The sequence below is a fragment of the Anopheles funestus genome, chromosome 2RL (genome assembly GCF_943734845.2).
Source record: "Anopheles funestus chromosome 2RL, idAnoFuneDA-416_04, whole genome shotgun sequence".
In the NCBI taxonomy this organism is placed as follows: Eukaryota; Metazoa; Arthropoda; class Insecta; order Diptera; family Culicidae; genus Anopheles; species Anopheles funestus.
Genome location: NC_064598.1, coordinates 52,244,915 through 52,258,361, shown reverse-complemented (window position 1 = coordinate 52,258,361; position 13,447 = coordinate 52,244,915). Strand labels below are relative to the sequence as shown.

Below are 13,447 nucleotides of genomic sequence, written 5' to 3'. Positions count from 1 at the left end.
ATCATTGATTTGTTCTTTACATGCAAATTAAATCGAATTAATTTCTCTCGAAAATAATATTTATTTGCTTGTTAACCATGCTTAATTCAGTTCTACAAACATCTTTTCTTGTGATTATAACACATATTATGATATAAAATTTACAAAAAAAACCTTAAACATATTGGTTTAATAGTACGAGATCATAGTTCGATTCTATCATTAATAAAAGCAAGAGTTCAAAAGAAAAAACCAAATTCTGCACAATATTACTCCGGTCAACCATCCGTTAAAAGCGTGATAAATTAAAATAAAAAAGGTGCGTAATTTACTGTTTTGACGATTTCACCATTGATGAATGATTTTGTGCTAGATTGGATTTTGTTTTTGTGTAACAGCAGCAGATATCGACCGTCCGATTACCTCCGATCGAAACGCTCGGCTCTTGACCGGACTTGGCTGCAATCCCGAGGCACCCGTAACAGGATTGTGTCGAACCAATCCATCGATTCCGGTTAAGGCAGGCAAAGCAAAGATGTGTTTAGTTGGCGATGATGTCATGTACCTCGTTGTTGCCGATTTCACCACATTCAGTTTGTTGTGATGCCTTTGCTCAATTTCCGCCAACAACGTCGGTGCCACGTAGCTGTTTTGCACCAGGAACTTATAGTTCTTCGTTAACGGTGGGATGCGATTATGTGTTGCCGATGCCGACGCCGACAGTATAGTTGTTTCGATCGCTTTAGAAGATTTGTTTTGGTGCTGCTGCTGTTGTGATGGCCGATGGGGCAACGGTGCGAGTTTGCGTTGTAGATTCACGTTTCTGCTACGGCCAGCATTGTTGCTTCCCTCAATATTATTATGTGTGACTGATTGTGCACTGCAATTTCTACTCACGCTAGGCAGAGCATGATAGCTACCTGTGCCGACATAGTGGTTCGATATTAATAACCCGAACGAACCTACCGAGACGACTGGCACCTGTGGTACCATCAGACTGTTGAGAGGTTTTACTTTGATGTATGGTTTATCTATCCTATCTATGACTTCCGACACCGGGCCGAGATCTGTTCCGGACCGTCGTCCGGCTTTCGTTTGCGCTGAAGCTTGATTGCTTTGACGGTATAACTGCCCTGAGCTAATGCACAAGCATTTGTCCAGCTCGCAGGAAGTAAGTACACATTCCACATCTTTAACCGGGTACTTGTTCGGCCCATCTCGGCCAGAGCGAGAGGAACGCGTCCGTCCAGGTAGGGGAGGATCCACCATAAATATTTCTTCATGAAACGGATCATTACCTTTCGCATGGACAGACTCTAGGATGGTAATCGGCTTGCCCGTAACACGAAGGAAAGGAAATACGGATGTCCATTCCAATATTTCTTCTCGGAGTTTCGCGTCTGAAGGGAGATCTTCCTCCCCATAGAACATCCGATCGATCCTTTCCCATTCGTTTTGATTCTGCTTAATTGCATCCTCTGCCCATGGTATAGAACCGATGCTGCTACGTCCTTGACTACTTGTAAGCGACTCTCGTGATAGCTCCGTCAGTGTGTCCGATTCTTCATCATCATCATCACTTATCGCGGATTGGTCAAACGATCTGCTGCGTTCATCGGTATGTTTCCTACGATACAATCCTCTGTTGTTTTGTGCCGACATGTTATGGCAGATTTTATGAACGTTGTCCCATCCGGTTCATGTTAGTTTCTATCGGAGTACTACACTCTTTCCTTCATTCACATTTCTACGCTTTTAATGCTGCGATTTCTCTGCAGAGCGATTGTAACTTTTTCCGTCTTTGTTGTTTTAATGCATAGCAGCCGGATGTTTATTTACACGAAAACACACGTCTTCTTCTTTTTCTTCTTCTTTCACCACGCAGGAACAGGTTTCGCAAAAGAAGGAACAACAATTTTATCGCTCGAGAACATGGATAGATGCAAATGATTTCATTTCCTACCAAGTTCTATAGTATCAGTAAGTTGACCAGCAACTGGAAGATTAATAATGAGAATCATCAATGCAATTAGTGTACGTATCAGTGTACCACTTTGAAAAGCTATGCAAAAATCAATAGTGATATTGAGAAATTCACATCATTCGTACAAGTTGTGATACAGTTAGGCAGTAATATAACACCTACACTTGTTAACAACTGAAGCAAACAGTTACCACACTTTAACCATCGATGGACTTTTACTAAAATTGCATCGAACGCAAAAGCAACGCAGCAAAAAATTGATTGTTTTGAAGAGGTTTTTTTTGCTGGTTCTGTTGTTATTATTCCCAAGCAGAAAATTTCGACTTGTCAAGAGCAAATGACAGAACGTTTTTGCTCTTGACAAAGTCGAAACTTTTTGCTTGGGTTTTGACCGAATTGCATAACTTTTTAATTTGACTGTGCGTTTCACAATCAGCCAAGCGGCGATTCGAGCAAATTTGAATGAAATATTTCAAACACGTGCTGCTTTGAGCTTAAGTGTGCACGACGGAAAGTACACCATCACTTGATAAACGAAACAATAACAATCCAACATTAACGATATATGTAACTAATACGAATGTAAACTACGATATCTAAATATATTTAAAACGTTAAAATGTTATCAAACCCCATCACCGTAAACCAGATCATTTATTTCGGATCGATTGCTGCGTAAACGCAAAGAGAGACTACCGTTAGTTATTATATTCATCAATTTGTTTTTCTTTTTTGTTCTTGGTTTTGGTTTTTCTTTGCATTGAATTTTATAATTAACAATAAGTTTAACGTTAACAACATTTTTCATCGCGTCTTGCATACGTCATTATATGGAAAAAACGACAACTAAACAGCGGGGGGGACGCAGCATGTAAAAATTAAATCAAACACCGAGCAATCGTATTGTATCTGCAATTCAACAAAAATCGTACAGCACTATGACACTCCGCACGCACACGCAATCTACTTAAGAAGGGGTTACGTTACAAAACTGTATTAGCAAAAACCATACCCAACGACAGGAGATACAGTAAGTGTAATACGAGCAGCACTCTGTGGCTTGTTGCGTTCTAAGTTCGCTTTATAAATCCGCGGCTTTGTTTAGTGCATTATCTCCTGTACTACAGGCCCTTTCGCTTTCGCTCGTGTAGTGTGCCACGTGTACGTGTTCTGTGTAAGTGTTTCGTGTGTTCAGAGAGTTTGGCCTGTCTGGCTGTATGGCTGTTTGCGTTAGCTGATTTGCTTAATGTTTTCCTCTAGCCCGTTTTGTCTTAAGCTGCTGCTGCTAACTGGCGTGATGGCATATGTTACGTTATCGACGTGCTCCATCCTCCACGCCCCGTATGGCTACGTATGTGTGTTCGACTGTATGTATGTATATACCTCTCCAACCGATCATCATCCGATCCGAGCATACCCGCTGGATGAAACTAAAGCCATTTCTATACAGATTTAGCCAGTCCATTGCATTTCGACCAGTACCTTCACTTCCAACACTGCTTTGCTGTTGGCCACATTCAGCGGTTTCTTGTTTGTTACTGATGCGCTCTACGTTCAGCTGTTGGTGTACCTCAAATGCACGGATAATTTTTTTTTTTGTTGAGAATTATTTTACGTCCTATGTACAATGTTTAGCATTTTCACATACCTTACACATACTAAATTATTACACTAGCTGAAGTAGTTATTTTTGTATGCTTTTTTGTCAGTTTTTTGAAAAATCTATAAAAAAAGGATTCTACCCTTGACGATTTGAACATTCACGCATCCTCGCATACATACATTCTCACATTTGCTCACATTTGCTCACCATGTTCTCATGGTCACTATTTGCGTGTGTGCCGCACTGCACAGCAAACGAGTTTAGTAGCTCGTATGTTAAATTCTGTTAAATACTGGCTAGTGTGTTCTGACTCCCTTTTCCTACATCTTTTGTAGTATTGTTGCTGTTGATGTCATGATGGTGGCGCTCATCAATGGCCTTTGCCATTCGTTCAGTTAACTTTATGTTTAATGTTATGTTCCATCGCTCTAGCAGTTAACTCTATTGCATTTCGAATTGATTGGTTGTTGCGGCATCACACACGCACACATACACACATGCACACGCACACACACACCCACACACATTCGATCCTCAGTTCGCGCGGTTTCCTTTAGTGGCTATCATATGGAAATGATCGCGATCAAATAAACAAAACAAAAAATGGTTCGAAACTGATAACTATCATCCGAACAAAAGGGCAGCAAAGTGTTTTGTATCTTACATCTCAATACACTTAGAAAATATAACGACTATTTCGATTCAATGTAGCGTTTTGTGTATCATGCATTAGCTTCACATACTTGTTGATGGTTTCTCTAATTATCGCACTACAGCTTGCCTCTGCTGGCCAATGGGCTGGATGAATTCGATATTTTAATCTTCTCCTTCCCTTGCCCTTCACTTCTTCCTCTTTAGCAGTATGTATATATTTTGTATGAAATTAATTACACTAGTCTAGAAGTATAAATCTCTCGCCGCACTACGCTCAATACGACATGCTGCTCCTGCTGCTGCTGTCTGTTGTGTATTTCATTGTTTATCCCGGTTAGTTAGTTGCTAGTTACCCTTGCGGACCAGGCCCCAAAACATGTTGGGGCTCGCTTTAGCATTTAGTTCCGGTTTTTTTGCAGTTACAGCTTCGATCGTTTTACAGCTATTCGCTTCTGTGTTGGAGTGTGGGAATTTTTTTTTTGGTTTATTTGTCACACAGTTGGATGCTTCACTTCGTCCAGTATTTTGATACAAACAGACATGTCCAGAGATTTAGCATTATAGTTCGTGAAGTCAGTGCATTTGAACACAGTATTTATTTCATGTCGATCGTTTTCAATGTTACGCGTTCAATGTAACGCTTCGTAACGCAGTGTTTTTGCAAGTACGGTTACTGCTGCTGTTTTGCTGTGAAAGTGATCTACGTAAAAAGTACACTACTACTCGTGAATCAACGATGGAAGCGTTAACTGAAGTAGTAGACATTACAAAAAATTGCATAACAGTTAAATCATCGTTGATTCCTTTTTTTTTTGTTTGATGAAAGAAGCTTCTTCGCGCGTTCGCTTCGTCCTAACAGCTGAACAATTGCTACTACCGTATTCCTCACTGTCGACCCTCAGCTATCGATCATTCGTTTTCGTTCGATTTCTTTTCTAAGGCGCTATCTAATTAGGTCAAATATGCAAGACATAGACATAGTGTAACAGCTGTGCGTGTGGATGGGTGAGTTAATGATGTATCTTTTTTTTTGTTTCGTTTTTCTCTTCATTTTTACCTTTATATGAGTACGATGGCTAATGTTTCATTATGCGTCACGGCACGGCAAATGTGGCACTACAGCATGCTTTTCTAGAGGCGTCTCTTGTGTAAAGGACTTTCTCATACTAGAAGAACTAGACGTGAGACTGTGTACGATTGGAAAGAGTGTTCAGTGCGATAACGATTTGATATAGTAGTGTGTGTGTGTGTGTTTTTTTTGCGTAGGATTGTGAGCAAATGTTTCCATTTTTTTTTCTTCGCATTAAGTTCACTGCGTGAGAGAATGAATTTGCCCTCTTTTCTCCGGATACAATCTAAATGTAATGTATCTCTATTCGGCATAGACATTGAAAGCGGGTTGTTTTTCTTTGTGAACTAGCGTTTGAAGGCCATCTTACATCGTAAGGCAGGACAAAACAATTCCCACAGGAAAAAAAAAACATATGCCCCACACGCTCACAGTTCGGCATTACACTTCCGATTGTGACGGAAGTCACTCCAATCCCTAGCATGTTTGTGATTGCATATTGAGCAGTAATAAAGTTGGTACTACAGAACGAGACCAATAACTAGGAGAAAAAAAGGTAAAGGAACAGAAAGCCAAGGAAATCATTTCCATTTATCAGGACAAGAGCTTTTTCTTACAACACCCAAATCCGCTGGATGTAAACATACGTCTCGTAGTAGAGAGAGAGAGATAGGAATGCATGCGACTCCATGCGACAGCGCTTCTAGCGTCACGTAACAGCGTACAAAGTTTCGGTAAAGTTAACAGTAGCACATGATTGACTAATATTCACCTGGTTTCAGCAGTTGATGGTTCGTAAGAACGAAAAAAGCTCGCTTATCAGTTCTATGTACACACAGAGTTCAAACATGCAAGTGCAGGAATGCAAATATAGACAACTACCAATACTCACTGAAGGGGGAAAACGAACTCCGATCGGAGCATCCGAGCCACAAATCGTTTGCCACAGTCGCGTGTGTTGCCGCCGATATACTAACAACTACCTTGTAATAGCCTATATAGTGATACTTCCAGTACGCTTCTGAGAGTGTGTGTTTGTTCGCGCGCGTGTGTTTGATTCAAAAACAGAACCAAACTTTCATCGCGTATTGATTGGACTGGGGTTGGTTTGAGAACAGGGTTGAGAATGGGAATGGGAAGAGATCGGTTGTTTCTATTTTTTACGTTTCGTCTTCGTCTGCTGTTTTTGTTTTTTTTTTTTTTGGTTAGTTTTTTTTTGGTTTTAGACACGCTGTCCTTAAATTAAATGCACACGCAACAAACAGTCATTAAACCGATTTTCTAAAGCACCCTGTGTAGCCTTATTATACATCAAGTCGTAACAATTTATGCCTTAACAATCAATGACAAAAAACGCACTAGGAAAAGGCGTAGTAGCTGATGATACTAAGAATGACAATAACGGAATCCACACTAATGCACATTATTGCTGGCAAAACACCGATACTAGCGAAGGACTTCTAAAACAAACATCCCACCATTACTGGCCGGACCCGCGGGGAGGTTCTAGGTAAAATGGGGGAGATCAAGAGCAAACAGTTAGAATGATTTCTTCGTATGATCAACTATCTATCGTTTGTTGTCAATGTAACGCTCGCTAGGAGATATTTGTTCTCGATTTTCTGGGCTACTGGGATTCAAGACTGGCTTCTTTTGTTTGTTTGTGTTTTCGTTCTTACGTTGGCTATACGCATTTTCTAACATAGCTCGTCGGATTTATTTCGTGTTGTTAATGGTTTGTGTGTATGTGTGTTGCTGTTGGTTTTTATGCAATGTTTTATACTCCGTTCGTTTGCTTGTTATTTTCGTTTTTAATGCACAAGAGTTTTTTTTTCGCTTTGTTACTATTTTCTGCGTCTCTCTTTAGGTTACACATGTTTTTTCTTTTGTATTGTTTTGATTATAAAATGATTGTGTCTTTCGATTGAATTCGCCTTAAATCAAGTTAGAGGTTCTTCAATTTGCGCATTTCACTATTTAAGTATCGACTGCGTTTAGTAGCTCACTTGGTTGTTTTCCCGCCATCTGAACGATCTTTCTAAAGTGTGGTTTTTTTGTTTTTTTTTTGTTTTGCTTCATTTTGTTCGTTTTTTGCATTTTTTTTCTGCTGTTAGTTGTTAGTTACATGTCCGTTTCGGTATTTAGTAGTGTTTCGCTCATTTCATTCATTGTTTGTTGAATTACAAAACAACAGATGTTTATTTGCAAATGGCACCGTAATTATCTAGAATCGATTAAACTTGTGTTTGTTTAAACATTATGTCGCGTTTTAAGGGATGAATTGTGGAAAAGCATTATCACTAGCACTAGCATTATTTTGTGTACGATTTCGCATCATCTCGATTACTATTCTTTTGTACATGGCGTTTTATATAGCTTTTTGTTTGATTTCACAATTCACTGCTACCCAATCCAACGGCCAATGGAAAATGGCAGTCCGTTTTGAGTGTGTTGTGTGCAGCAACCCTGTGATGGTACCCCCAATTTGAGTTTGAAATTTCGCCCATTGATCTTAATTTGTCACTTCTTCTTACACCCTTATTGCAATCAAACTAAACATTGTGCAAATTGGATATAGAACAAAAAGAGTAAAATAGTGTTTCAAGTAAAAAAATGCTCTTGTGTGCGAAAATAAACATGTACACTAACCTTAGAGCTTAGAGATGTGTCTTATTATAAAATAAATTAAAAGTGAACTAAAACATACTTAAACGAACCGAATTGTTTTATTTGACTTCTAGCAGAAGCTAACAGATAAAGGCAACAGATAAATACACACAAATAATGCACATAAAATCATCAATACAGTAACGTAACTTTAACTCAAACTTAACAACAAACAGTAAAACTATACGTCTACGATAGATGAGAAATGAATAAGGAAATTAAATACATCGTACGACCAAGCGTCAACTGTGTTGAACCTACTCATAAAGGTAACGGAAACGATATGCAAAGAGAAAGGAAGGAAACATAAACACTTGTTACGGAATGGTGTAGGAAGCAAGTGGAGTTTTTCTTCCTCGTTTTTGGCATTGAAATTTCTTTCCATATGAACAGCCCCATTATGCATGCACACAGCTCGGTTGTAGCGTAGATGATTGCTGGTTTGGTAAAGAATGCATCATTGCAGTTAGTTTTGTGGATGACCAACATGGTTTGGTCACCACCCAGTTGGTATTAGGAGAAGAACAGATGGTTGGCTTTTCAATCAGAGATTTCAGAGTCATTTGAGCGGATCAAGCCAACATCTAGCGCTACCACCGTGCTGTGCGTGTGACCTATACTGGCTGTGGGATGGTTTTATATACTAGATGGCGCTCTATACCACGTGTTACAATAGATAGTGTATTAGTAGCACTGGTGTTTTCTGAGTAAACGCTAGCTTAGCTTCCAAGCGAACACCAACCAACGAAATACCGCAGCACGACGAGAAAGTTCGAAACACAGTTAGTGTATTTTCGTCGTAATGGAACGCGAAGGTGGAGTGCGGAAAATGTAGACAAGTTTGCGGAAAAATCGCTTGATATAGATCGCAATCTGGTATATAAAATCGGTTTCTTTTGTTCATATGTATGAGTAGGGTCCATCGGTAAGGGCGCTACACAGTAATAGTCAAGAGTTGTCGTCCTTGTTTGAACCACCGCCACCGACACCCGCTGCTTGACTGTTTTGATTTCGGCCACCACCTGAGGGTCCACGGACCGTCGCCGGTTTATACTCCAGCCCTGGGTCGAACTGCATCAACACAAAGACCTATCGGGGAAGCCAAAAACAAGTACGTTTCATGAAAAACGTTCACCGTCACTGTGTCCCATCGTTTCCTACCTGATCGGTTGGCAGTAAGGAAAAGTCGTCCGGTGGATTGGTGATAACGTAGCGTTTGCTACTTGCGTCACAGCTCGAACTGGTATCACGGAATCGGTACAAACCGATACAGAGCATGCCGTACGACTTGAGAGCCGCCACGAACAAATCGCCGTACTTGCCGGCTTCACCGAACTGGGCCAACGGCCCATCGTACAACGATATCTGCCCAACGCGACATCTGCGACAACAGACCGATGGAAGAAACAGTTCAGTTGTCATATATGAGTTGAACCCTTTACGTTTTTGCTTACCTGTCGCGATTACTCAAACTCTCGGGTGTGCTATAGCCACCACGAAGTCCAGCACCTTCGGCCAAGATTAATTCTAGTTCCGGTGTAGCTCCACCCGTGATTAACGAACGAATTAGAGTTAAGGCGTTTTGATTGAAGTATGTCTGTATATGGAGGAGGTGAAAAATCATCATAAACCGTGCAACGCCTTATGGCAGACCGCATACATACCGTAGACATCAGTGAATCCAGCACACTCACAGCGAACGCTGTACCGCAAGCGAACGGTTGCGTCAGATACAGCTCAGTGTCCGGATCGTCGTCATCATCTTGATCCAAAAACTGTACATTGCTATCATTAACTAACTCTGCAAAGATAACGCGTATGCGAACCGAAGAACGTCACGTCAGGTTTGAAGGATGGCAATAAGGGTACGCTAACAACTTACCTGTTATCATGGGCACATTGGCACCATAAACTGAACCACGACGCTGCAGAACTATTGGACTACCTACGGGAGTTAAATTGTCTTGCTCGGAGCCTCGCTGGCTAAGCACGCCTATCGTGTCGTCGAATGTCATGGCCTTAATGTTCAGCGATGCCAGGATGGCTTCCTTGTCGGCTAGCGTAGGGTCATCGTTGCTAGGAACTTTCGCTGACAAAATGCAGCACATATCACATAGGTTGACGTTGACGGCACGGAGATCTGCTCTACTAAGCGGCGAACCCTGGGATAAAGTGAAACCAAGACCAGTGAGCGTTTCTTCCCACCACGGCCGTAACTAATGACACTTACGTTAAGAACGGAGATTTTGGGAAGATTCTGCAGCATCTTCCATTCGCGTCGGATGTATTCGACCGATCCTACGATTACAACGTGTTTCAGTTCGTGATAGTGAAAGTTGGACGCTCGCAATGGCATGACCAAGTTTCGCAATCCTATCAGTGGGGAGTCCGGATCGGCAAACAGACACACTACCACATGCCCGTTCAGAACGGTCATGGCCGCTTGGTTTCGATCCTGGAAGAGTATGAAACGTATATCAAAGCAGCTCCAGCATGTCCTTGCCAGCACAATGTGTACTTACCAGTATACACTCCTCGAGGCTTTTCGCTGGGCTCCAGTGGAACATCCCCGTTGAATCGTACTTCATTTCCGTTTTCTCGAAATCGAAATCCTTCGACTGATCGTCAGCAATGCCTGCCTGCAGTGTGACACCGTTTTGACTCTGCGCTCCTGATCCACTGCCACGGCTTGTTGGCCTGTGTGAGTTGACAAAATAACATAAATGTACTACGTTACTGCCACACTCCCCGTCAGCCATTACTCCCGTTGGCAATACAGTGCTAAGCGAACAACCATCAACTAAGCATTCAGATACGGTAACGAAACCAAAGTTTTTCAAACCATACTGAGCAACCAAAATTTGATTAACAAGGACAACAGGGTTCAACTTTAATCCATTCAACTCATAAGGCTATGGGAGATGTAAACAAAACCAAAACAACACAACAGAAACAAGAAATTAAAAAATATATATATGCAACTTCTCTCTATTTATGTAAAAAAAACAACGATCAAATTCAATTACTCAGGCAAAACGAAACGGTAATCAGCTATCTTTAGTGAATGGAAGAAACAAGTACAAGTACAAGGCATTTGCACAAACAACAGTAAATGGTGAGACAGTTTCTGGGAGGAATTCAAACGTCTGCATAAAAGGGAAAGATGAGTGGGAACGGTGTAATATCTACTACGAAATTTGAGCAAAATCAAACCAAACCAACCAAAATTAAAAAGAGAGATAACAGCATAAAATTCTATCAATGTGGTAGAATGAATAATCAGAGAAAAAAATAATTGTAGCTAGTAAACAGGTAAAAACAGTGTGTGCATACATTAGCTTCTTCACTTCATAAGCGAGTTGATAGCCAGCGTACGGGCTTGGTTCGGTTTCGGGTGGCCTGTAAAAAATACCAGTATCAGTGTGTGAGATGTTTCGCTTAACTGGTGATGGTAGTGAATTTTTATAGTCATTGAAATTGAGTACAACATCTACTACAAGTAACAGGTTTAAACTATTTCCCCTTTTAAGGATAATTTTGTTTTTTCTTGTTGCAATTCGATCAGTAAGTGTTATTAATCGAAACGGAATCATGTTTACAGCGAGCGTTGTATTTACACGTACCTGTTATACGTCGACGGTGATATTAAGTTATCCGGTGGTTGTCTATTTACATTCGGCTTTACTTTGTTAACTTGTTTCGTCGAGTTTAGCATCTGATTGGAACCGGTCATCGAGACATTGCTTCTTCGGTTTCGATTGATCACTAAATTGGAACGACAATAAAAGTTGTGACACGTGCATTAGAATAACTGGCCGGATCTAATGGTCGGTGCGAATGTATTTTACGGTAGATAAACAACAAACAGGTGTGTAACATCAGAAACATCGAATGATAGTACACGATTCATAGCTATGACGCCATGACATGTATCTATATGGACAACACTGAAAGAATTTTTGGGAAAATTATGTTCATGTACAACAAGTAAAGGGATGGCACCTTCCTATAAACTTGAAGATCAAATCGTTTATAGGAAAAAAAAACACATATAGGATAGGATGCAGGAAGAGAAAGTACACATTGTAGATAGATAAACAGAAGCCTTGTTAAATTAGCATTATTTACACTTGAACAGAAAATGCTACAATACAAAGGTACAACAGGAAGAGACACATAATGAAAATTAAAGGTAAAGAAACGTCGAATATTATAAAGTTTTTTCGACTGCCGCGTGCAGTCTTTGGCTTATTTTTTGTTTTCTTTACATTTCGCAACGCAAACAGAACCAAACACAGAGCTTCCGTAAAAGAAAGACAAGTAAATAGAGACAGAGCGAAAGTAACATGTATATAGAGATAGAGCGATACAACAAAAAAGAAACAATCGATAGTACATAATAATATATCCGCAAAAAGGAGAAATTCATTCATAAGACACTCACAATTTATATCCTCTCGATCCCGAGTAATATCGCCTGGGTGTGCGGATAATGGTTTCGATTCGGTCCAGGTATTGCCCGTCACGGGTATTGTTTTTTTTGTGTGTGTGCATATTTTGTAGGGATATGTGTGCGACATGAATGCGGCATGTGTTTGAAAGGGTTGTGATTTTTGCACACAATTGTTGATGATTGGTGGGGCGTTCAGATTGATGATTTTGATGCAGTTTGTATCACCCAGATGACCCAGGTGACGGTTATTGTTGTAAGGTGCGCATGTGTTGATGTACACCATTTTATGTATTTATGTGTTTTTATGTGTGTGTGTGTTTTTTTTTTCATAGAGGAAAAGGAGAGGTTAGAAAAAGAACAACGGAATGCACATTAGTCCATGATGGTTTTTTACGATTTCGGTCACCGCATGATTTGCTAAAGATATAGGTAATATAATTATATCTTCTGTCGTCCATACATTATATTGTAGCGTATAATGTATAATGACTGACGGATGATAGTATTGCGACACTAACAAAGCAAACAAATTAAACTAATTAAACACAAATGCCATCAAAAGCCAACTTGGTAAAGCGATAGAGTAAACAAAGGAAAAAAAAATCATTCTACAGAAGCTCGGGTTCCAAACGCAGAATACAACAAAACTGTTCAGAAATAGAGGACAAACTGGTACATGCAATGCAGCTGTCCAATGCATCTCTACACCATCATACGTAGCTCTTTTAATCAGAATGTAAGTCGACTATCTATTTTACTTAGTTATCAACGATCACAACGATCACAATTTCATTGTTTTTTTCCGAAAGCACGTAACCTGGTAAAAGTAGAAATACAGCACAAACAAATAATGGGAACGAAGCTTCTATTGTTCATTTTTGGAATAAGGAAAGCTGTTTGAAAACGTGTTTTTTAATTATTAAGCCGAAAATTACGTAGTAATGAAATTCAAACGCAGCCCAAAAACCAAATTCATTACAAATTTTTTAAGGTTTTTTTTCCATCTGTTGACTATGCCTGATTTATTTGTTATGCTTT

General features: G+C 40.1%; 2 protein-coding genes across 27 annotated transcripts in view; both read right to left on the bottom strand.

Moving 5' to 3' along the window:
• Nucleotides 1-41: 41 nt before the first annotated feature.
• Nucleotides 42-2,302, bottom strand: LOC125762410 (uncharacterized). Its single transcript, XM_049424477.1, has 2 exons — nt 2,126-2,302; nt 42-1,975 (listed from the first exon to the last, which is right to left on the bottom strand). Exon 2 carries the CDS (start codon nt 1,639-1,641, stop codon nt 349-351), a length of 1,293 nt encoding a protein of 430 aa, XP_049280434.1. The 5' UTR covers nt 1,642-1,975; nt 2,126-2,302; the 3' UTR covers nt 42-348.
• Nucleotides 2,303-2,665: 363 nt separating this feature from the next.
• Nucleotides 2,666-13,447, bottom strand: part of LOC125762403 (calcium-activated potassium channel slowpoke) — a 62,055-nt gene continuing 51,273 nt past the window's right edge. For 12 of the 26 annotated variants that reach the window (XM_049424440.1, XM_049424451.1, XM_049424445.1 and 9 more), the window contains 10 exons: nt 12,401-12,433; nt 11,580-11,721; nt 11,290-11,355; nt 10,479-10,653; nt 10,187-10,411; nt 9,839-10,118; nt 9,621-9,757; nt 9,411-9,553; nt 9,118-9,337; nt 2,666-9,045 (listed from right to left, as the gene is read on the bottom strand). In XM_049424440.1, coding sequence (XP_049280397.1) covers nt 8,905-9,045; nt 9,118-9,337; nt 9,411-9,553; nt 9,621-9,757; nt 9,839-10,118; nt 10,187-10,411; nt 10,479-10,653; nt 11,290-11,355; nt 11,580-11,721; nt 12,401-12,433 — 1,562 coding nt within the window. In that variant the 3' untranslated portion in view covers nt 2,666-8,904. The remainder of the gene's footprint in view (nt 9,046-9,117; nt 9,338-9,410; nt 9,554-9,620; nt 9,758-9,838; nt 10,119-10,186; nt 10,412-10,478; nt 10,654-11,289; nt 11,356-11,579; nt 11,722-12,400; nt 12,434-13,447) is intronic. The other 14 variants (XM_049424454.1, XM_049424450.1, XM_049424460.1 and 11 more) reach the window with 2 other exon arrangements.

Excerpts from the sequence above, each read along its gene's own strand:
- LOC125762410 (XM_049424477.1), bottom strand. The coding sequence starts at position 1,641 with ATGTCGGCACAAAACAACAGAGGATTGTATCGTAGGAAACATACCGAT.